The sequence below is a fragment of the Stenella coeruleoalba genome (assembly GCF_951394435.1).
Source record: "Stenella coeruleoalba genome assembly, chromosome: 1".
Taxonomy (NCBI): Eukaryota; Metazoa; Chordata; class Mammalia; order Artiodactyla; family Delphinidae; genus Stenella; species Stenella coeruleoalba.
This window is the reverse complement of record NC_137169.1, coordinates 66,151,654-66,177,305: the sequence shown is the minus strand read 5'-3', so window position 1 is coordinate 66,177,305 and position 25,652 is coordinate 66,151,654. Positions and strand designations below refer to the sequence as shown.

Genomic DNA, 25,652 nt, shown 5'->3' with positions numbered 1-25,652 from the left:
AGCCCTGCGGTACTTTGGTCTTTTATACCTTTTTTCTGCCGCAATTAATTTAAAATGAATCGTTAAAACTTGCATTAAGGAGAAAGCAGAGTTTTTTTTTTTTTTTGAAACACATATAGATGTTATATGCTTTTTACCATGTCCGAGGTCAAAGGATAATACAGTAACTGCCATAAAGCTATAAGGGGATTCTCTCAAATTCAGTCCTGTTAAAATGGAAGGCTGCATTATTAACCAGTAGTGACATGAGAGGGCAAGTATGAACAGCTAGCAGGTCAGGGATTAAAGCAGGGGTGGGACACAGGGGAAGTATAGGACCTATTGCAAAATCTAAATCTTTCCCGGTCCCAGCTTCAGCATGGCACTACCTCCTGGTGGCGGGCAGCTCAAATGTAAGTACTGACGAGGAATTCTGGGTTCTGGGGCCAGCAGGGACTTTCAGCATTTCAGCACTCACCGAGTTAGTTGGCACTCATTTTGTTTCCCTGCTTCTCAAGACTTCCCCTCCCCCAAATATAAGAACTTTAGCCTACACTGGTTAGGAAAGGGAAGGGGGACAGGGCAAAAAATGGGAGCCAATCACCAACTGTATTATATTTAGACTGTCATTATTGTGATGGGATGGGTATTTTAATTCTTTCAATTTAACTCTTCTAGATTAGTCCTCATAGTTTTCACTGCATATTCCTTTTTATGGATCTGGACCAGAAAAAAAATACTCCAACCATATGAAATATAACTAAGTCTATCTATTTATCTCTCCTGTGTTCTTTGCACATTTACTTCTTGTACTTCCTTTGGGAGCAGACCATTCAAAAACTAGGTGAATTGATAAAATGAAGCTGAGCTTGAACTGGGTATAATTTACTATATGGGAGGCCTTCACGACAGACTGTCACAGATTCATGAGACTGCTTATACTTCCGCTTGTGCCAAGCCAAAGGGACCGGAACTTATCTCATCTTTGGTTTTTTATTTTATTATTATTTTTTTTTTTTATTTTTCACTTACTATTTCTTTTTTTTTTTAAACATCTTTATTGGAGTATAATTGCTTTACAATGGTGTGTTTTTAAAGATAACAAGAGAATCAAATTTTGCTCCCAAGCAACTCAGCTCTCCAGTGTCCGCGAAATCTTCAACCTAATCCTGCCACTCCCACGCCCCATCTTTTTTAGACAGTAGTGGAGAGACATTCTTTCTTGTAAACATTTCCGCTCATAAAATTTTTGTCTAGTGGCAGCAATGTCTGATCCAGCTAAAGCACTGGGCCATAAAACCATCATCAACAATGATCATGTTTGCAGATGCTCTAAGTCTGGAAATCATTGCTGGCATGTTTATGTGTTTAAAAAAATTCTTGGACTTCTGGTGGTTTCTAGAAAGCATGTGCTTTCTTCTGAGAAATTTCTGAAAAAACCTCAAGGACCAAGATTTTTAAATAAATAGATCATCTTGGTTACCACTTGACTCAGCTCAGCCATCGCTATTGACCCTTCTCCGGATTAGAATAGAGTGAATAGGCACACAGGAATGTGTAGTTATCTTTGAAGCAAAATTTGAGGGCCACTATTATAGCTATTTGCCCCAGAACATCAAATCCACCACTTATCATTTTTGCTATATTACTTTGGCTCTTGAAGATTTTTCGTTCTGAGTCTAATAGTCTAATACAATTATCTCTGGCAAGGCCTGCACTTGAAGCCATTATTTGGTGAGGACTAATGCACAGAGAATTTGGGCTAAGAGTAGAGCACAGACATGGGGGTGGGAAGGGTAGAATTTTGAGAAGGAAAGATGAAATCAACAAGGGTCACCAAAACTTGTTTTCCTCCCAATTTAGCCTAGAACTCTCTGAGTTTGGAGGAAAATCTGTCATTCTTTTGGAGTGTTATACATTGTTTTTCAACTTCCATGCAAAATTTTCTGCTTATTACTTGTACTAATGTCACAGCATGGGGCCTCCCTTTCTATCATGCATAGACTAGAGGAATAAGTTAGCTGTATGTCTGCTAGTTTTTACATAAAATGAAATTGCCTATTTCAAATATTTTTAGTTTATTTTAAATAGGTTACTATCCCATTGCTTTTTTTAGTTAAATATTTCTTGCTGTTAAAGTAGATGAAAACGCTTTGTGTGATTCCAGTCCATAAATAGCCTACATGGGCTCAGAATGTATTTTCAATTTTTTATTATAAAATAGACATAGAGAAAAGTGCATACAACATGAATGCATATTTAATAAATATTCAGAATGTGAACCCCCATGTAACTTCCAGCTGGATCAAGAGATAGAATGTTGCTGATATCTCAGAAACTCGCACTAATCACAAACCACACATTTCTCTCAGAGGTAACTGCTCTTCTCACTTATGTGATATCTAATTCCCTTGCTCTTTTTTTTCCTTTTTAGTTTTACCTCCTATACATTTCCCTAAACAACATCGTTTAGTTTTGTCTCTTCCTGTGATCTATAAATTGAATCACACTGTTTGTATTCTCTCATTTTTTGCATCTTTTGCTCAAAATTATGTTTGTCTAAGATTCATACGTATTATCACATATGGCTGCAATTTCCTCTTTTCCAACGATGTGTGGTATTCCAGTGTATGTAGCACAATTTTAACCATTCTCCTACTGAGAGACATGTGGTTGCTTCCAGGTCCAAGCTGTTATGAGTAATGCTGATACACATGTCATCCACGCCTCCCACTGCATGTGCTCATGCATGTCTCTAGTGAATATACGGATGACTGGAAATGCTGGGACATAGGGTACGCAGATCTTCAGCTTTAATCGATAATGGGAAGCTGTTTTTTCCAAAGTGCTTGTTCCCCCTGCTAATATATGAGTTTCTATTGTTCCACATCATCACCAACACTTGGTATTGTTGGATTCTTGATGTTTTGCCAATCTGACATTTAGTGTACATTTACCTCCTTGTGCTGTTTTCTTCCTTCTCATTGTGGTTTTAATTTGCAAAACTCTGATTTCTAATGAGATTGGGAACTCCTTCATATGTTTACTTCCTGAATCCAGATCCTTTAAAATTTAAAGTCTGGTACTCTAGACTTTGGTATTTTGGTGTTGTTCACACTGAGCATTTCATGTCATAACTGGTAAGTACTGGGACAGCAAAAGAAACTCATTCGTTGAACATCAATTTGGAACTGGGCACCTCATGTACTTTGTCCTATTTAATCCTCGTAATAACTTGCTAGTTGACCTTGTTTTTGTAAGTGTGAGAACTGGCACTCGAATCATGCCTGTGTGCCTCTGTAGTCTAAAAACTCTATCCAGTAATCATGTTCCCTCTCAAGAAATTACCTCCACATGATCAAAATAATGATCAATATCCCGTAGTAAAGTCATTGTATTAAAAATTATACCAAAAGAATTTCAAAGGTGGCTGGTTAATATGTCTAACTAAATAACTGCAGCCCTAGGTCAGTTTTCCCCTTAACACTCCAAAATCCAGTCTATTAACATTTAAAGAAATGAAAGGCTCTTTGGTGGGATTTCCCTCATGAAAGTAATTCGTGAGACAATTCAGTCACATGTTTCATTTTCTACCCATGACAGGCACTTGTGAAATGATTAACCCAATCCAGTAGAGTTATAGGATATTAAACGACAGCCAGAAATAAAAGTAGCAAAAGACAAGAGTGAAACACAAACTATTTTCTAAGAGATACATTTTTATATAGGTAATCAATTTATTAGGACACTCAACAAATTCAAGCAGTAGACACTTTTAAAAAAATTAATTCAAAGCCAATTAAAGGATAAACATCAAGGCTCCTAAAAATTTATGTTATTAATGGTGCCTTTTTTTTTTAACTATAAAGGTCTAATAGAAAGCTTGTAAATCCTGCAGATATAGAAACAATTTTCAAAGAATCAAACTAACCAGAAGCAATGACTCAGGCATGAAATTGCCTACAAAAGCGTCTGGACCAAGCCAGTTTTCAACATCCCTCCCTGATGCTAAGAATAACTCTTGGGATGGGAGTAGCATTCTGTGGGTAACTCTCCTCTCTCGTATCTTTGCAAAAATGACCTTTCAACGGGATCTGATCCAAAACTCTTCCCAGTGATGTAGACACACTAATGACTTGTACCTTTGTCACCAACAACTTCCAACAGGCTTGGACTTGGCATCGATGAATATTAACCTCGCATTCATCCCACTCCATTGAAACAAACGGTGAAAACAATTTTATTAATCACTTCTATACACTTCATACATTTTGTGAGGTCCATTTTATTTCTACTTCGCTCCATGACACAAATCCTTGCTTGCAAAAGTGCTGGCACAGTGTATACTTTCTACTTGTCAATATACCTCCATCCTCTTCTATATCATCAATTGGCTACAAAGATTTAGAGGTTCAGTGATTATAGGATTTGAATGATTTTAACCCCTTTAAATTTGGAAACTCTTTAAACCCCATTTTCTCTGCAGCCACTGAGAATTTTTAAATCAGCTTGGCCTTTTCTAGCTCCAGGTCTAAGGATTACAGAGTTTTAACGAGTATAAATGCTTCTCTGCAGTTCTACAAAGAGCCGTTCCCAACCAGTTGACCTCCAAGAAATAAAGCCAGCCAGTTCTCCAGCTGGTAACTGCTGATCAGAGTTTCTAAATGGAAAGATATGTATGTTATGCCACAAACCACCAGGAAAACATGTAATTGCTTCCTCAACTCCACATGAAGCCAGTGAATCAGAAGATTTGATGTAGGAGGGGCAGCAGACTTTAGACGTGTGTCAGTAAATGTCCAAGAAGGAGAAAACAGAAAATGTCAGGGACCCAAAGAAGCTCACTGGGGCAGAGAGTAATGAGTTCACTGATTGCAAGCCACCTTGCTCCTAAAGAAAAGCTGTTACCATGGATACCCTCAAACCCTATGTAACCCTCTGAGGTCTTACCTCTTGCGTCCTCACATTTATGTATCCATAGTGAGTTCGAAGGGGCCGCCTGTATGTATAGGAGAATGGTATCCATTTTGCACCAGGTTGTCCGAAGCAGTTTAGTAGCAATGGAAAATTCACTTCATTCACAAGGCGCACAACCAGCAGGAAGAGGAATGCTGCTATGAAGCTCACTGCAATCACAGACTTTCTCTACAAAACAGTCAAAAAGAAAAGAAGAATGAATGACTTTCAGTCAAAAGCAGTCTCTGAGAGGTGCTTCCTCTCCCTTTCTCTTTCAAAGGGATCAAAGGACTTTGTCATTTAGGATATTTCACTTGGAGACAGAAAATAATCATTTGGTGACCAGGTTGCCCTAGTGTGCTGAGCCTCTGAGAACAAACAGCAGATTTCTTGGATTATCTTTCCATCCCATTCCAATCCCTCCTTACCTTCCCACCTTCCTTGGTGACTCCTATGCAGTTTTCAAAACCCAAATCAGACATTCCCAGCTACAGGTAGCCTTTCCTAACTGCTCAGTTCCCTCCCCACCATTATCCCCTGAGCCCCAGCCTATCTACCCTAATAGAGGTAAGAAGTCCCACCACTCCAATACTTCGAAGGCACTTCTACTGTTGTGCACTTTTCATGGTATAATTCCTTATGTGACTTTTTCTGCATGTAATTTTGAGTTCCGAGAACGGGGCGTACTGTGCCATACTGCTCTGCGTATCCTAGGTCCTTAACACAGTACCTTACATACTGTAGGCACCCAGCAAACACCTGAGTGAACGAATAAATGGATTTTTCACATTCTTATAGACCCAGTCTCCTTACAGATCATATTCCGCTTCTTCACCTAGCACCCTCTACAGGAAGGAAACTTTGTGCTATACGATATGCAAAAGACTCAAAAAGCTAACAATAAGAGTAGGAAAACAAATCCACGTCAAGCAGCATAACAACATCCCCTAAACATGTCGTCATCAAACCAGAGTAGGAGCAACTGCATCTGACTGCCATGGGAAAGGAGAGATGTATTTGAGACTGAGCTTGATAAAATTCATGCATTTTAATCAATAGAGATGTGCGATCAGAGCTTTCTAGGAAGAGGAAACAGAGTAAGGAGGCAAGAAAACATGACGTTATTCATAGCCACATAGCACTTTGTTTTACTGGGACACAGAAGAAGAAAAAGCTGAAAATACAAACGATAACTTTATGGACTGTCTCAGATACCAAGCTGAGAAGTCTCTACTGAATTTGTTAGTTGATGGAAAGCAGAAGGAGACTTTTGTTTGTTTAATTTTTGAAATGTGAATGTTTTAAGTTATAATCAAACGCCAGTGTGTAAGGTGCTTTGGAGCAGGGAGAAACCAAAGATGGGCAGCAACTAGTTAGGAGAGCATTCCAATTGGCTAGGAGGGATGGAAATGAGAGCGGTGGCAGGGAGTGTAAAAAGGTGAGAAAAGACATGAGAAACTCAATTTAGGTGGAAGACAGAGAACTTGGCTACAGAAAATAATCTGATTGGATAGAAGTGGCAGGTGGAAAATTCAGAGATGCCTGAGATTTTGAGTCCAGGTAACTGCAATAATACTGATCATATCAGGAGAGACCAGGGTGGTTAGGGCAGAATTGATTTAAAAGAGTAAGAAGACTTGGCTTTCTAAGTCCTACTTTTCAAGGACTGATGGGTCATCGGGACGGAGCCATCAAGGGGTCAGGCAGAAAGTCAAGTCTAGAGCAAGAAGAAAGAGCAGAGCTGAGGGCAGATGTCAGGAACAACTCAGCCTTGTCTCCAGGGTGAAGATGTAACCGAAAGCGGGGGTCCGGCTGCTTGCTGCTCAAAAGCCAGTACTAAAGAGGCAAGGTTGATGGAAAGGAAAGTTTGCTTTATTTTGGGTGCCAGCGCCGCAGGGGAGGGTGGACGCCTGCCCAAAGGCTGAGTGGCCCCCGCACTGGCAACCAGTGGTGAAGAGCTTTTAAAGATGGGGGGTTCTATCAGCTCCGTCATCTTGAAATTAGTCATGTGGCAGTCTGACCAGCATCATCTTAATTGTGTTAGGGACAGTTAGTCTGAAGTTCCAGGGTCGGTTGGTTCCTATTTCTTTGAAGCCAATTCTCATAATTGTGGCAGCTTATGTCATGGCTACAGTCTTGTCATCACATAGTTAACTTCTTCCACCTGGTGGGGATTTCAGTATCTATGAGACAGCTCACAGGATACGGCTCAGAATGTTATCTATAGCCCTTAAGGAGGAGCTAAAGGTCCTCAACTAGGCTTACTGACTAAACTATTATTATTTAGTCTTGCTGGACCGTTTTCCTTTGCTTCTGCATTTTCTCACTTCTCTGATTAAACTTATTCTCTGGCTAAAGTTTTTCCACAGACAAAAGGCAGGCAGAGGACATGGGGGGTGGGGACCACAGGGTCCCACTCCATTTCAAAGACACAGTGAAGTATTCCTTCCTGAAGTTGGGCTTCACCCCTGATTCTTCTTCAAACTTAAGGGAAACTAAGTAACTTTCTGGGAATGGGTGCTGTTGTATTTTTAGCTCACCACTTCCTGGTGGAATTGGCTTCCTTTTACTCGTCACAGAATGTCCCAAAGGAGAAAAGAAACCCAAAGGTGGCCCCTGTATCCTCCCTGGTCAGAGTCTCCGTCAGGGCAGCAGAGCAAGGCCACAAAGTCAGACACACCTAAAAGAAGTCTTTGCTCTTGTTCAGCTCCCGTGATGTGGAAAAGCCCATCCATCCCCCTGTCCAGCCAGCCCCATCTTCCAATCACCTGAAAGTCCCTTGAGTTCTGCCTCCTCAAAACCCCTCACCTCACCAGTAACTACCACAGCCTTACCTCATTTAACTTTCTAATCATGAAAACCTGTTTTAATTTGCTCCTCTGTGGAAGCACTATGTCCACAACATCGCAATGCGTCAAGGTAACAGCTTAAATGAGGTGACGGATCTTACAAGTTGAAAGGGACATAGACCAGAACAGATGGCTAAATAAAAGCAAAAGGGCCAGTCACCCATTAAGTAAACTGGTAAGAACCTTTTTTTACGGGTAGATTGTTGCAAAACAGCAGCTTGCTTTGAAGGAGACCCAGATGGGATTTGTGCCTTTGTCTATTCCAGAGCCCAGCATGGCTCTCTGCTTCTCTCAGCTGCCGCATTGCATTGCACGGCTGAGGGTCTGGGGACCAAAGCATGGAGGCCCTTTCTGAATTCACTGATCTCACATAGCAACACATACATAATGCATCCATGAGAGGAAAATAAATCAGCCCTTTTGACAGAAACTTCAAAATGGAATTAAATCACACTTGTAAAAGCCCGCTCCCCAAGTAATCCGTGTCTGCCTCCCATGTTCTGTCAAAGGGAACCAAGTAATGAGCAGAGAGCAGACGAGGGGAGCAAACGGGGAGTGGAAGCCAGACACCGACTCCTCTGTGCTGAGCCTGGATCACAGTCTGCAGTGGGCAGATGGGCTCTTTTCACAGCTCCGGCTTCCAGTCCCATTTCTGTTGCATTGTCTGAACCCGATTCTTTGCCTTTCTTTATATTTCCATATTCTTGTTTAACATGAACGCATTCCCATAGTGCTGATATAAAACCACCCTGAAATTTCACTAGAAGAGGTCTAATGTCAAGCACATTCTGGACACAAGGACAATGGGACTCAACATGAAGTACATTCTTCTAGTAGTCACTTCTGCCAGATCGCGACCTTGAGCTTCAACAACTACAGTGAAAACCATGGATGAGGCTACTCACAATCTACAGACACCAGAAGGCAGTGAGAATGTGTGTGTCTCTGTGTATGGATGTGGGAGTTGGGGAAGTAACAAAATACCAATATCCATGATATACGTGAATATATTCACTCCTTCAAGGTGCAACTGCTCATTGAGTCCACATTCTGTGTAGACTTGGCAAGGTGCTGAAAAACAGAAATAAAACCATAAAAGACAGACAGACAGACCATGCTTCCAAAGAGTCACAGTTCAGTGCACCTGGCAAGTAAACAGAAAATTATAATACCACATATCAAATGGGGTGATGGAGGTATGCACAGGGCCCTGTGGCAGTCCAGAGGAAGACGGGGGAGAGCCGTGCCTGGGACAATTCAAAGAATGCTTGTCTGAGGAGGTGATGTTCAAATGCAGTCCTGAAGAACAAGAAGGAGTTAGGCAAGTGGAGATGGGAAGGCCATGCCAGGCAGAGGGAACAGCACAGACAAAGGCACAGGAGTTTTTGAAAGGCCTTGATTTGGTCAGAAACATGCAAGTCATTTGATAAGTAGTGGGAGATATGCTGGGAAGTGGACAAGGTTCAAATCCTAACAAAAAATAATAAGCCGAATGCATTGTCAGATGTATTTATCTGTCCCATCTACCTTACATTAGGATAATGAAAGGATAAATACATCAAAGTGCTGTTTTATAACTCTAAAATATTCTTCACTGTCCAATCAGATGTATCAATCACTTCATTTTATTCCGAACTGCCATTTAACGCACCACACCTTGTTTCCAGTTGTTTGAATTAAGTTTATCCCGTCAGTTGCTTGTTCTTTTAACTGTTTTGAGTCTATCAACAGTCAGCAAATTAGACTCTACTTGTTTACACATGTGTTCTACGTCTAACGATTTGTTTATGGATGTGATCACTGCTGCCTTTATTGAGGTAATCAGAGCATCCCCTAGATTCAACAACCAACAATTAGGTAAGAGAAAGCAACAGTAAGTACTTGTCAAGTTTATAATGCATAAGATTCAGTTCAACAAACTTTTTGTACTGCAGAAAACAGACATAAATTTAATAAGGCATTGCCCTAAGATCAGACATGTGAACATTAAAGGATATAATGGGTGGAAGAAGCAAAGCACAGTTTTAGGCACATAGTGAGCACTCAGAAATGGAAGGTGTCACTATTATGATATAACCACGAATTGTGAGATCCTTGGTGGACATCAGCCAGTGGTGAGCATTGGCCAGCCCGTGGGAACAACGATAAGAACTGAGAGATATCTTTTTCTTAAATATTCCAAGCAGCTGCAAACACTTGAACTATTCAGTACAACTCATCCACACAAGCTCTGAGAGAATGTCACTGTGCCCAAATAGATCTGATGAATTGCTTTAGGGAAAGCTTTCTCCTTCTTTTGGGCAAGTCTGAAGGGGCCTTTAACAGCTGAGACATTTAGAATTTAATCCCCTCTGTGCTGCAAAAATATGCATCAAAAATGTGGCATTCCAGTTGCTCGCTCTTTAGAGTAGGATATCAGACTTTACAGCAGAAATACCTATTTCAAAATAAAACCCACAGAGAATTCATGATTTAGGGAGAAAACAATTGCCGAGATTTGGACCTAGCAATTTTGCAACCTTTATTAACATTTTTATGTTTTTATTCTTTTTACCACAGACTTTAACCACAGAATAAATTCTTTAACTTTTAGGTTAGTCGGTTGCTAGATTTTTGGCTTCTTTTTCGTAAATGATAAACAACAGTACAAAGGCGTATTTTTCTACTTAAATCGTATTATTTAATGACTGAATTAGTTGCTTACATGGTAAAATGGTGCACTTTTGTCCATATGCTGTCACTTACTCAATAATAAATATGAAAGCACAGTGCCAACTGTATTATTTATACCGTTACTCAGTAACCTCACACATTGATAGGACTCTACTCATTGCTTATTTGTGACCTGATCAAATATAATTTCTTTTCCCATATAAAAAGTTGTGCCACTGGCCAAGCTCCAAATCTGGTTCTCCCTGAATACACCAAAGCTTCATCCCATTTGCACAAGGATGAATTATCAAAGCTCAGAGTATATACATAAAACCCTTCATTTGTTTCACTTTATTTATTGAATCAACAAACTGGATCCTGCTTGCTAAACTATGGTGAACTCTGGGGGAAATCTCACTCATTTGTTGGGGGGATAAGAAAAGGAGAGTAAAAAAAGGTGGACAATTCTAGACTGGTGGAGTCCACACAGGAGCTTACCAAGGGCAGCCTTAGGCAGCATAGCTGGTAATAGAATCTTAGAGGCCATCAAGAATAGAGTAGTGAATGTCAAAAACAAGGTCAACATGGGAGAATGAGTGGCATTTCAGAATCCAGGAGGCTGATGAAGATAATGTGATAGGTAAAAGCAATATATTTTGAGAGCAGGCTTTGAAGAAGGCAGAGGAAGTGAAGCTAGAGAGGCAGGAAGGGATCTGGTTATAGGAAGTTATATATCATGCCAGAGTCTGGACTTTTCTGCAGAATACAAAGAAGGGGTCTAAGTGTGGGATAGAGAGGGTCAGATCTGATCAAGGAAAGCTCACTCTGGAGGTGGTGTAGTCAATGAATGGAGAGGCGGGAAAGACCCTTCAGGAAAGATAATGACAAAAGCCAACAATGGATTACTTCTTCAGATATCACTAAGGGACATTGAATTCTCAATATGAAAACTGCAATTGTTACTTTCAGAGACTGGCTTTTCTTTTCCTAGTAGGGCCAGTGGGAATAAAGTCCAGATATAGCAGATACAGATGAATAATCATCATAGACTTAAGAGAAGATAATATTTAATGAGTGTTATTAGTTGGAGAAATATTTCTGTAATCCCTACTTTCCAGATGAAGAAATAGAGATATGAAGAGGTTGAGTAACTTGCCCAAGGTCACAGAGCAAGAAAATAGTAAAGACAGGTACTGAACTCAGATATTCTGACTCCAGAGTCTGTGTTTTACTGTATGAATTAACTAAGTTGTTAATTGTTACTCATACCAACAGGAACACTCTTACAGGATTGGTTCAGAAATTTTAAAAACTGGTACTAGCCATTAGCAGATTTTGTAATACATTTTGTCAATAAGCAAAATACCTAATTCATACGGAAAATTAAGAGGCTGATCTGAAGCATAGCAATTATATTATTTCAAAATCAGTAATTTGTGGACAAATTTAACTCTGGCTCTATTCCCAGTATTAAAAAAAAACAACTACAGGGTACCATTGATTAGCACTAAGGGAAAATAAAGCAATTATTCTTCCACTTGTGCTGGAGAATATTAGGTACCCTTTGTCAATTAATAGTACGGAGCCTTAATTCAGACAGTTTATAGGAACCAACATGACAGAATGGGTATGTCTTTTTTTCTCAGCTCCACAATTCTATAATCTTTTTATTCAGTGAAGATGCAGCCAAACAGAAAAATGTTGATGGTTTCTTTAAATAAATACATGCATAAATATATAAATAAATAAAATTAAAATGAATTTTTTACAGTAGTGGAACATCTTCAATACGGTGATCTACTTTAAGAATTTGGAGCCATACTTGTATATTAATGCATATATGTGGAATCTAGAAAAATGGTACAGATGAACCAGTTTGCAGGGCAGAAATAGAGACACAGATGTAGAGAACAAATATATGGACACCAAGAGGGGAGAGCGGCGGGTGGGAGGTGGTGGAGGTGGGGGGGATGAACTGGGAGATTGGGATTGACATGTATACACTGATGTGTATAAAATAGATAACTAATAAGAACATTCTGTATAAGAAATAAATAAATTAAATTAAATTTTTAAAAAAAAAGAATTCAGAGCCACATCACACATCACCTTCAGACAGTCCAGTTCAGGCTGGGTACAGTCCAGTAAGAATTACAAATCCAATAAACAAACGCCAAAGCAATACAGTTCTCATGGGCACCCCCATTGTCATAAATTATTCTGTTCAAAACGCTAGTCCTAGAGAAAAATTACAGATGGCCAAAACTTCTTCAGGGATTTTTTTTCCCCCAAAGGAGACTTCTTATAGCTGCAAACACTAGAGAAGTTCAAGTTAATGTGAACATTCTGAGTGTCAGATGGCACGATAAGAGGTCACACTGAACTTTCTAACACATTTTAAAACCTAATGAAACATGTCAATGAGTTTTCAATATGCCTGCACATTTTCCTTCTTTTATTTGAGGAGGAAATTAGGTTTCCTGACCCATTTTGATTTTTAAACTGCTACAGTACCAAATGAAAAAAATCATGGCTACATTCACTGAGTTTGTCTATTTTGTAAAATTATATAAAACCAGTTTTATATCATTTTGCTTCTTCATCTTTATCGTATTGCTTCAGCATATATCCTTTCACATAGCAGAAAAAAATGAAAGTTCTTCAGAACCACAAGATAGAGCTGAAGACAGATATTGAATATGAAAAATGAAGGACCCCGCAAGCAGTCTCTCAGTGTGGCTGTACAGATAGACACAGAGAAATTTAATCCAAAAGACTGGTTCTCATGATGAGAACCTCAGAGACTGGGGCAGATGAACCTGAAGTTATCTTTTCTCCTTTTTTCATTAAATCCTAGTACTTATGGGAAGAAATATGTGCCAGTCCACCTGTTGCCCTCTCCCTGTCCCCTGACATTCTGTTGAGCGAAGAGAGGGGCTAACTAACCAGGGGTAATGAAGATAATTAGGTCATCAGACCAGGTGCTTTTGTTTTATTCTCAGCCAACTTATAGTCTTCATTGGCCTTACTTGGTTTCTATGAACATCTGCTTGGCATCTTTTACTCTTAAAAAGATGTTTGTCTTTTAGAATCCAATTCTTACTTTGTGTTTAGGACACAGAAGTGGAGCATAAGGATAAATTCTGGTGGTCGTAATGTCATTAGGGAAGGAGTCCTGCCCAGAAGCACCACGATAATGATGAGAATGACAATGATGAGGACGATGACAATGACACCGAGTTTTCTTACCATGTCACATGAATCTATGTGACATTACACTATAAAACACTTACCTTTTAAGCAGTTTCAGGCCTACCACCTCACATGATTCTCCACATAGCCAGTGAAGTAAGAAGGGATGGTTGGATGCTTGAAAGCCTCATCTCCCATTTCTCCTTTCATGCCCTCTATGTTTCCACCTGGACTTCTCACCATGCTCCAACGGCCCTTGGCTACCCAGTTCCTATGACTTTGTCAAGGCTGCTCCGCACTGGTGCCCTGCTGTTTTCTACCATCCCCATCTCTACAAGTTCAAATATAACTCAGCTTAAATAGTGTACCCCCCCAAAGCCCTCTATTTCTCCCTGGCTTCCAGTTCATGGATGAGGGTAGGGTGGGGGTGGTGGGTAGTGAAAGAAGATAGAAGAAAAAGATAAAGAGGAATGCAGAGGGAGGAAGGGAGAGAGGGAAAAATTCCTCTATAATTTTCTTTATAAAAATTCCTTGAGGACGTGAACAAAGGCTGAGAAACATCTCTCATACAGACAGCATCAAACACAGTGTCTTGAACTTAAAAAGACATTCAGTAAATATTTGTGTAAGAAAGGAAACAATAAAGGGGAGAAAGAAGAAAGAATGCAGGGATTCAAAGTTATTCTCATCTAAATATAAGCAGTAAATCATCCAAAAAGTTTTAGTTTAGGATCATTAGGAAAAATGTTTTTCTATGAGGGGAAATTGTTCTTTTCTTTCTTCTTCTTAATTCACCTCACTTGGAGATTTCTGTGTAGATTTGATGTGAGTGTGGAGGGGAGGTCGGGGAGGAGGGTTAGGAGGGGGAATATAAAGTGAAGTGGGAAGAATTTGAGTCTTTGTTAAACCGGACTTTTCGCTGAGCACTGCTTTGAAGTTCCTGATAGAACTCTCAGATCTGCTTAGAGCAACATCATTTATACAGCACATGATGAAAAGACTTACAAGAATTCACATTTTTTAGAAAACCAACTCTTGTCTGAGGAGAACACTTAAAGCTAGAATTCCGCATCATGGAATGAAAAGTGCATAAAAGAAGGACTGCCTGTCCTTCTAATAAGGACAATGGCCCATTTTCTGAGAGAAGGAACTTGCAACTGTTTGCTGTGTGCTCAGCAAGTTATCAGGTATTGTGCCAGAAGCTTTATAGGGATGAAATTAGATTCTCACCAGCAGCCTATCTGTAGACTCAGGGTGGTCAAGTTACACTAAATGAGCCAATATAGGTATCCTTGGGCACACTGTTTAACCTGTTTGTGCTTCTGTTTTCTTACTTAAAATTGGAGAAAAAATCGTACCTGCCTAATATGATTGTTAAAGGTTTAAATGAGTTACTACATATGAAGAGCCTTACAGTACTGCCTGGAAAATGGAAAGTGCTCAGCACATGTTAGCTTTTACTGTTAGAGTATTTCATCAGATCTAAGACACCATCAATTGTCCATCACACCGTTACTCTAAATATGATAAGAAAGGAAAACAAGGTGGGGAGTCTAAGTTGTCTCTGCAAAAAGCTGACACCAAAATACTATTCCCTTAAAGTCAGAATATTCTAAAAATAGAGCTGCCATCCAGAAAGGCACAGCAAGAAGAGAGAAAGGAAAAATAATCCCCCCTGAGAACCTGAACCACAGTCAGATACTCATGCAGGTTTTTGATACAAGTTCACACTACCAGTGTGATTCAAGGTAAAAGTCAGTAAATAATTCAATTTAAAGTGGTCTCCGGATGGTAGTATTCCCAGGTGACCATCTGAAACAACACAAATCCTATCTGGAAGAATTAAACTTCGTTGTAGGCAAATAGCAACTGCAAGGTATTGTGTATAAGACACACCTCCTTCTCAGACATGTGAAAAAATAGAAAAACATTTTTAAATACATGAAATATGGTGGTATTATTATAGTTGTCATGGTTATCATTGTCATCATCATCATTCTAGGGAACAAAGAGAATCAGGAACGGAGCCTGGACTATTTTAAACACCTGTCCCTCACCCTAAAACCTAAAGGAAGTATAACCTCAAATCCATGAAGAGAGGATGACAGAGTCCTGGAGTTTCCCAGGACATTGGAATTCACCAATGTAAAAACCCTCTGGGTTTTTTTCCTTCTTGTCAAGACTGCACAAGTTAAAAAAACAACAAACCCCCTTTTTTTGAAAATAGTTAGACTACCCTTCACACACATTCATATGGACCCCATCCTCATGCACAGGTATCAACTGCTGCACCTTCCAGCATCTCTTTAAAGAATCCTCTTACAGGTCAAAGTTGAACTTTGGTTGAGGAACGCATACATATTAAACAGTCTTTCGCTGAACACAAGTACAGTTTTTCAAGGGCACAGGTCTCATGATGATAATAAGTAGTATTGTGCCAAAAACACTTGAATTTCTAAGTAACAGTTTTCCTATTAATTCTGGATTTAACATTCGACTGTAATTTGAATTGCTCATGAAACATAAAGCATATTAGTTTATTACTTATAGTCTCCTGTGCTAAAATAGCAAAGGCAGAAAGATCTCCCCTGTTACGCACAAGGTCTGCCATCAGTGAGGCTTTGATATTTTTTTTTATCATAACCAGATCAGTCAGTGCCATATTTCCAATAGCCTACTAGCCACCGCTATTTGGATGCCTGAGGCAACTCAAATTCAATAGTAATAGTCCAAATCCAAACTAATGATATCCTCTACCCGCAACCCTCTCCCCCTCACCTCTGAGTGTGCCTCTGAGTAGCTACCACTAGTTACTTTGGAGCCCCAATAATTAAAATCTCAGCTTTGCTTAGTATGACATGGGGCATCTTCATTTTCTTTCTCCCTGTTCCTCATCTATAAAATCAGAGTCATTATGAAAATTAAATAATGAGGTAACACATAAAGGACCAAGCTTAGGACCGAGCACATAGCAGGCAATCAATGATCATTGATTTCCTTCTCTTCTCCACATATTGGTTCCCCTGCACAAGCTATCCTTCCTTCGTGGAATGTCTTCTTCTTTCCTTTCTCTGTCAGAAAACTGCTACTTATTCTTTAAGACCAAACCCAAAGGTCATCTCTTCTGAAATGATCCTGACTCTCCACGAAGATTTTAGAGCACTTTTTTCTGAAGCATAATTCACAACACTTGGTAATTATTTGATTACCAGTCAACTTCATCATTCAACCAAATTCTGCAAACACATGGCATACCATGCCTCCACATTCTCTCCAGACAGACATTACTAATCAACCGCAGTACCATTTCTCTCCAAGTGAGGATGAAAATTCAGAACACTTTCAACACAATGCTCCAGTCAGTAGTGATGCTAATAAATGCGATATTTACCTCTGTGGCACAAAACAGTTAGCAACTAAAGGCCAGAGGCTATACCTTGATAAGTCTATAACCCATGTGACCACAGATAAGACTGTTATCCTCTTTAGGTCTCAATTTCCTCATCCGTATGATAGAATGTTTTTAGGACCCTAGCTGGCTCTCAAGTCTAATGACACTATAATCATGACCAGGAACCCTGATTGGTCGTAGCTGATGTCACTTTGAGGAAGGTTTGCAGCACAGCTCTGTACATAGCCCCCACTCTAGGTCCAGGCCCATTTTTTATCACAGAGTTACGCATGCCTTCAGACACTTGAAAATTGAACCTGGTGTCTACGTAATTGAAATAGAAATGGAATGAGAATTTGTGATCTCTCAACTTGTTAGACAGCAGCTGACACTTACCAAAGCCTACCTGATTGCAGCAATTTTGCACCTGCTGAGAAAAAGTTTGCAGCAAAAGAGATCATTCCTTTTTAATCCCTGTCTGAAAAGAAGCTTCTGTATACTTTCACCCAGTTATACAGAATAGGATCAGGTTCAGTCTTTCATATGCCTATGGACACTGATGGCTTAACACCCCTAGTCAAACCACTTCCACTGAGCCCTGACACTCACAATAGGAATTTTAAACGTCCACTGAGTTATTTTGTTGAAAACCTGATATCAAAGCAAAGAGAGTCTGAACATTTTCAATTCTACGTATATTTATGAAAACAAGAAAAAAAACCAAAGCTGTCCCTGTGTCTTATATGTGACTGCATAAAGATGAGGTTTCTCTGGAAATTGTTACTTCTATGAACCAAATATTCACATTTATTCAGTAAACATTATCATAAAAATATACACAAAGGTAGTTCCAGGAAAAGAATTACCAATAAATAGTTGTGAAGAAACAAAGGTCACTTTCCCAAATTTAGAAACAGATTCAGTTGATGGGAGGTAAGCTTGTGCTAAATCTTCATATTTTAACTAAACTCTCAGCACTGGTGCCCAAGACCCAGCCTAGGCGGGTATTCTTTTGCAGAATTAGGTCCCAATGACTGAACTTTCACAATCCCACCACCTCCACCACTGAGCCTCCCATTTACTAAATGTCTCTGTTCACTGTTGCAGCGACTGGCTTAATATCTCTTTCCCTGTGGGACTGCGAGCCCTTGAAAAGCAGAAGCTCTACCTGTCTTGTTCATCAATGCTTCCCCTTTGGCAAAAGCAGCCAAGCCGGAAGCCTTTCGTAAACAAAACTCCAAAACACATGAGGAATCCGGGAACGGTTCTGGAGGCCCAGGTGAGTATGACACAGTTCACCTCCTCTAGCCACATATCTCCTGGACTAGCTCAGCGACAAGGGCTAGGCCACCTCCACACCCTCGTTTCTTCTTGAGCACCTGACCACCAATTCGTAAGATGGTGCTTAGAAAACACATCATTCCTGTTCACTTAAAAAAACGATATCTGCCAAATTTGTTAGGTAATTTTCCAAAGCGTGAAGTTGGCCCAAAGTCGGCATATTTTGACATTTTTCTGCATTTTGTTATTTTGGGGCGTTATTTTGCAAATCGGGCTTTGCTCCTGATTTTAACAAAGCCTCTTCTTCCTGAGCAAAACAGATGAGCAGTTCAGCAAGACAGGGCAGCTTTTATCTGCAAAAAAAAATCTGCCTTTCAGCAAAGCAGATAATACCAGCAAAACGAAGGCAAACACAGGCAATATTTCCTGTATGTGAATTGTGATTCTTTTCTCCAGTGGGATGAGCGAGTGGCAAGATAGTTTATTCCCACGTGGCACTGATAGCAGGCCCTGAATACTTCTGAATATATCACTTTTATTGCCTTTTATATTGAATTACTGTGAAAGAAAACATACTTTTGTGAGAATTCAAAATCAAAATACTTTAAGAGCTTTGAGAATCCACCTCCAGGACATAAAGAAAGGCTTAAGAAAACAAATAATTCTGTTCTGCTGAGCAATACCAGATACCACTCCCACTGAGAGAGGGCCCCTTCACAGAAAGGGAGATGTTATCAAATATTTATGCTGACTTTCAGGGAAAAAGGTTAAGTGTCCTATTTGGGGTCCAGGCACTCTGAGCCTGTCTCTGCTGCTTTAGAACTTGCCATGTAAGGGACAAAATTTGCCCCAGGGTGCTTTAGCCTGTAACATTTCAGCCTCACATGCTCCTTCTGAGACTTAATTTAAGATGCTTCCTAATGGTGTATTTCATTAGAACGCTCACCTCTCCATTGTCCATCAATCATAAAAATTCTTATTCAATATATATCATTTCTTAGGTTTTCAAATATGTTTTTAGTAGATTTCCTCTTCTTTCCATGCAATCAAGAACTCCACAAACCAAGATAAGTTGTTTCAACCACTTTAATTCTAGACTTGTCTTTTTCTATTTAGGTGAGAAGCTGTCTGTATGGTAAGATAAAGCCCAAGTGGCTTAGCATGATATAAAAGCTCCTTTATGGTCTGACCTCTGACTATTTGTCCAACCTAGCTCTCGGCCTCCCCAAGCTCATTCTTCATATCTTAGCTATAGTAAGCATCCTGTGGTCCTTGAAATGCTCCATGCTTTTTGATAGCTTCATATACTGGTATAGTTCCTTCTATCCAAAATTTCAGTTTCGGGGAAAGAAAACAACAGAACAAAACAAAACAAAAAATAAAAATCTGTCTTCATACTCTAAAAACCTTCACCTCCTCTCAGACCGTTCCCCTAGCCTTTCTACTGCCTCATCAGGAAATTAGTCCCTAGATTCTTGGGGAGTCCATAGCCAGATGAGAGAGAAAGAGAGACAGACAGACAGACAGAGAGAGAGAGAGAGAGGAGATAACAAATAGAGATATAAGAACAAAACGAACATATATACATATATGGGTCAGCCATGTTATAACTGGGTCAGCCATGTTATAACTGTAGTAGCATTAACTGAGCATCTACTATGTGTGTGGAATTGTGCTGGACCTTTTACTCACATTTCCTCTAATATTTACAACTGTAATACACATAAGTACTTTTATCCCCCACTTTACACTTCTAAGGAAACTGCTGGTCAAAGGGGAAAAATGATTTTCCCAGGATAACAACTAATAAGTAGCGATGTCAAGATTCAAACCAGACTGTCTAAAAAGCTAGTGATCTTTCCATTATACCTCAAGGATAGCTTCTCTCATAGCCCTGTATTGATTAAGTTATATCTCTATCTACTCCAATAAACTATAATACCTTGAAGGAAAGGACTACATCTTGGACCCTTAGTCCTGGAAACTCATTCTTTGGCACATACTAGGTGCTCAAGAAATGTTGGTGAATCAATAAATTAAATGAATACAATAATTTGCCTTTGTGCTTTTCAGGTGAAAAAACGGTTATTGTAAGTGGAAACTGAGATGCTTGTACATCTCTTGATGTTTTGTTTTAGTCATTTTCAAGAGGCAATGTAGTCAAAAGAAAAGCTGATTTGGAGACAGAGATTATAATCTCAGCTCCACAGTGGACAAATTAGTTCCTATATACAGATTTCTAAACTGTAAAATGAAGATTATAGGAGCCCCTTCCTCACAAATTTATGAGGTTTATCTCTGATAAAGGCTATGAAAAGCCCTTTCTTCACAAACACCTCATTTCCATACAAATGTTGACTGATGTTGACAGTCAACTACAGACGATGATTTTCCTCAAAGACTATTTATTTTAAAATATTACTTTTGTAAGAAGAAAGATGAGGGCTAAAGAAATTTAATATTTTCTACAAATCAATACACATTGAGCACCTACACCGTGTCTATACAGGGTCTGAGTTCAGTCTATTCTCCTAAAATAAGAAAGTTGATGATGGCAGAAAAATATGAAGAAGAAAAACTAGTATGTATTCATCATAAAATAATTTAATGTCTTTCTTTCCTATTAGGGTTGAAATTCTACAAGGGCAGGAACTGTGTCTGTTTTTGTTGCTACTACATCATCCTCATATAATATCTGGTACACAGATGGTGCTCAACAAATACTTATTGAATACACCTTCACAGTTCATTGTTTAGTAAAATACTCTCATGGACATTTGGGGTTTCTAAGATAAGGCATGGTCTGGAATCATCAATTTTCCATATAGGAAAAGCAACAGGAATTTGCAGACTGCAAACTGACAAGAGGAAGGGACGAGAAGGTTGAGAAAAGCCAAGAAGTCCAGGAAAATAGGAGCAAGCCAGGACCTAAGTGGAGTGACCAAAAGACATTTCCTTAGGAAATGACACCTGAACTTTCACCATCTACTGATATTCCAGTTCTCAAAGCATTATATTGCATGTATATTCTCCCCCACCTAACATACACACACAGACACACACACACACAGACACACACACACACACACACATACACACACACACACACACACACACACACACACACACACACACACACACTTTTCCCAAGAAATTGGCTTTGATCTGCAGGTTTTATTCTTCCTTATATATAATTCTTCCTCTCTGGAGCCAAGCCCAGTGGAGGCTCCAGAGGACCTAACCACGGACACTAAAGAAACCTGAGTTTGCGCCCAGACAAGTGAAATTTACAGCTCTGAATCTGTAATTTGGAAAATGAGGATAGTAACCTACCACTTCTCACAGTAACAGTGAGGACTGAAAAGTAATATATATTCTGTAACTGGCACACAGTGAGTGCTCAGCAAATGTCTCTTCTACTCCCTACTCCCTAGCCTCTCTCTATTCATCCTACATCATGAGAGAAACAATTTGTAGCTACCAAGTCTCAGTTCAGCAGAGGGGGGAACACACATAGACACATACAGATTCAAACAGCTTACCTTTACCAAATACAACAGTACTAAAGTCCAACACCTCCAAAGAATAATCCACTTGGTAGAACATTCTGAAAGTTTTAAACTACAAAGGCCCATGCTAGTGGCACCCTGAAATACAATCTTTGGGTTTCTTCAGTTGGAAAAATCTTCAAGAAGCTCTTTGATATCAAAGAACATACCTATTTTCAGTAGCTTTAAACTATAATTGCTCAGGCTCCCTGGTGGGAAAAGAAATAAAGTCTCATACAGAAAAAGAAAACATCTCAATAAGGTTTTCTGGAGGAAAAACATCTCTCACTGGTTTGCAAAAATTCTTAACAGAGCTCTTTTCATAGCATGGAGTAGGGAAACTACCAGGAAGAATCAAATTATTATATAATAGAAGCAACAAGGAAAGAATCACAACGCTCCATAACCTGATCTCTTTTTACAAATTGAACATCTTCTCTTCCTCACCCCAAATTACGGAAATTTAGCTTATTTTACCTTCTAACAGGTGAATAAAATACATAAAATAAATAGAATCCTCCCAGGATATTTCACTTTCATAGAGTAATAGACATTACTATTAATTTCACATAAATTATATGCCAACTAACACCAACTAACAACATGCTACTACAGACCCATCACTCTGCTTCTCTTAAGTGGGTTGAACTTGACCTTCAAAGCCCTTGAAATGCAAAAAACCTTACTCTTTTCTGACATTTATGAGTGTCTTTTCTGCTTGACTGCTTTTTACTACCTGGAAATAATAGTGAAAGCATTGTACACGAAACCTGCTATAAACACTAACAAATAACAGGAAAGGCAGACAGTTTTATTCCGGCAGGTTAAAGCTAATCTAATCAAATCTAATTCTCTCTCTTTCTGTAAGCCTACCACTATGTTCAATTTATTTTTGATTAGAAGTGTGATACGATAGTCTTCTGTTGGACTGCAGTTAAACAATACTGAGGTTTATATTTTCCCTACAAACAATTCTGATGAAATAACAGATTTTAAAGTTTGTTTTTTTTTTCAAAACAAAAACACCATCTAATAGCTAAGTTCTAAGAAGATTCTAAGGGAAACTTTTTCTCACTGTTTGACTCTGAAAATTTGCAGATGGGTTCCATTTTAACCAATAATAAAATACACCTAAGAGAAAAGTGTTCTTTGGTCCTGGGTTTCAGAGATTTAAGAAAAAGAGCTCTTTTGAAATACTGACTAATGGTAGTAAAGACATTATGTGTATTTAAATACTGAATAATGGGAACAATGAGACCTGAAGAATAGTTAGCAATTTAGTCAGCAAGGTACAAAGAGCTATTTACTTTCCATTGAACAAATGTAGTCTCTCATCAAAGATAGAGCTCCCTTACTGAGCACAAAGCAAGGCCACATTCCCCCCAAATGACTGTGCATAAATGACCAGTTTACCATTATGTGAAAGGTTTTCACTGACCAGTAAATCATCCTGTTTCTCCTACTCTTTAATTGTGGCGTAAAGCAAATGCACATCCACCTACACACACACACACAAACACACACACACACACACACACTTATTTCTACCTATAATGTACCAGTTGTTAGAAACAGAAGGAATTTTACTGATGGTCTTAGAAGAAGAAAGAGGAAAAGACCACCCCTCCACCTTCAAATTAACATTAGTACATGACTTTCACCTAAAAGACTAAGAAACCTTCCACAATATGTTGGAATTTCAACAAGACATTTAATGTTTCCAGTGTTAACCTTGAGAATGATATGAAGAGCAGCAGCTGGAGAAGACAGTTTAATGGTTTCTTACAAAACTAAACATACTATTACCATATGATCCAGCAATCGTGCTCCAAAGGAGTTGAGAACTGTCCACACGACACCTGCACAGAGATGTTCACAGCAACTTTATTCATAATTGCCCAAACACGCAAACAACTAAGATGTCCTGCAGTAGGTGAATGGATAAATAAACCGAGGTACATTCAGACAATGGAGTATTCAGCGTTAAAAAGAAGTGAACTACCAAACCATGAGAAGACATGAAGGAACCTTAATAAATACATGTTACTAAATGAAAGAAGCCAATCTGAAGAGGCTACTTACTGTATGATTTCAACTATATGACACTTCAGAAAGGCAAAACTATGAAGATAGTAAAAAGATCAGTGGTTGCCAGGAGTTAGGGGAGAGGGAGAGATGAATGGGGGAAGAACAGGAATTTTAGGGCAGTGAAACTACTCCGTATGTTACTACAGTGATGGATACATATCATTATAAATTTGTCCAAACCCACAGAATGTATAACACCAGTAATGAAGCCTAATGTAAACTATGGACTGTGTGTGATAATGCTGTGTCAACGTAGGTTCATCAGTTGCAACAAATGTACCATTCTGGTGAGGGATGTAGACAGCGGGGGAGGTTACTCATGAAAGGGGCCAGAGAGTATACGGAAAATCTCTGTACCTTCAGCTCAATTCTGCTGTGAACGTAAAACTTCTTTCTGGTCTATTTTTTTAAAAAAGAGTGGCAGCTGTGATAAAAAGGAAAGAACACCTGCCTTGGGTGTCACTTGGCTCTGGTTCTAGTCTGGGTGTATCTACTAACCAGCTACGTAGCCTTGGGCTCTTTTGGACTCAGTATCCTTATACGTAAAATTGGAGGATAGAATCAACAGATTTAATATCTTCGAAAGCCAATTCTAGCACCATGTGGAAATTTTGTAGGCCTAATGAACACACAAGAAAGGTAAATGACAGATTAGTGCCACCCTAAAGGGAAAAGAGGACCCTACTGGCATCTACCAAAGTACCCACAGTTTTCTGTTACCAACCTTATTGATCAAATCTTCAAAGATATAACACTACGGCAACAACATTGTTGACAAAGTAAGCATTTAAAAAATTCTCAGTAAGGTAGAAAGATGGGTAAAAACAAATATGATTAAATTTTACAATGATAAATGGGATAGGTCACGAATTCAGAGAGAGAAAAAAAAAAGCATTGCTCCAATAAAAGATGGGTGGAAATGTTTCCTTGATATTGCTAGAAGGAAAAAAGAAGGTTTTAGTTGACCAGAAAGTTCAAAATGATTGACACAGCTGCTCTAGAAAATAATTAATTGAGGGAACTAAGGATTAATCTGGAACAGAGAAAACTTGAGGAGTGATTAAACATCAAAATACTCTCACACAGAAGAAGGAGTTGGCATATTTTTTTTTGCGTATAGAAGTAGGTTTACCAAGTGGAAATTCAGGGAGATAGATTTTGACTTCATACAAATAATAACTTTTGTTTCATATACTGGAAAGTGTTTCCAGGGTATTTAATATGTCCTAGGCATAATCAAGATATGGGGCTACAGAGATAGGCATAGACTCATGCTCAAGGAGCTCAAGTCCTTGAGCTCAAGTCAAGTAATAAATAGGCTAATTTGAGAGGAAGTGAACACTTCAAAGGAGGAAGTAGTTACGCAAAGGCTTACTGGTGACTTTTAAAGGGAAATCTTGTATTGGGTGATTTGTTAAGTTAAACTGCTTTTGCAAGCAGTTTGTGTGTGTGTGTGCATGTGTGTTATTCAGCTATGAGAAAGAAAGAACTTCAAGTTCAAATCCTGCCATTTGCAACAACATGGATGAACCTAGAGGGTAATCTGCTAAGTGAAATAAGCCAGACAGAGAAAGCCAAATACTCTATGATCTCACTTAAATGTGGAATCTAAAAAAAAAAAAAAAAAAATTGAACTCAGAAACAGACAGTCAAATGGTGGTGACCAGAACCTGGGGAATAGGTAGAATGGGGAGATGCTGGTCAAAGAGTAAGAGC

At 39.1% G+C, this 25,652-nt stretch overlaps 1 protein-coding gene across 4 annotated transcripts in view; it reads right to left on the bottom strand.

The window, feature by feature from the left end:
• ST6GALNAC3 (ST6 N-acetylgalactosaminide alpha-2,6-sialyltransferase 3) overlaps positions 1 to 25,652 on the bottom strand; it is a 583,102-nt gene that overhangs the window by 331,456 nt on the left and 225,994 nt on the right. For 3 of the 4 annotated variants that reach the window (XM_079901981.1, XM_079901982.1, XM_079901983.1), the window contains exon 2: positions 4,930 to 5,124. The exons of the other annotated variant lie outside the window; for it this stretch is intronic. In XM_079901981.1, coding sequence (XP_079758107.1) covers positions 4,930 to 5,124 — 195 coding nt within the window. The remainder of the gene's footprint in view (positions 1 to 4,929; positions 5,125 to 25,652) is intronic. 4 annotated transcript variants of the gene reach the window in all.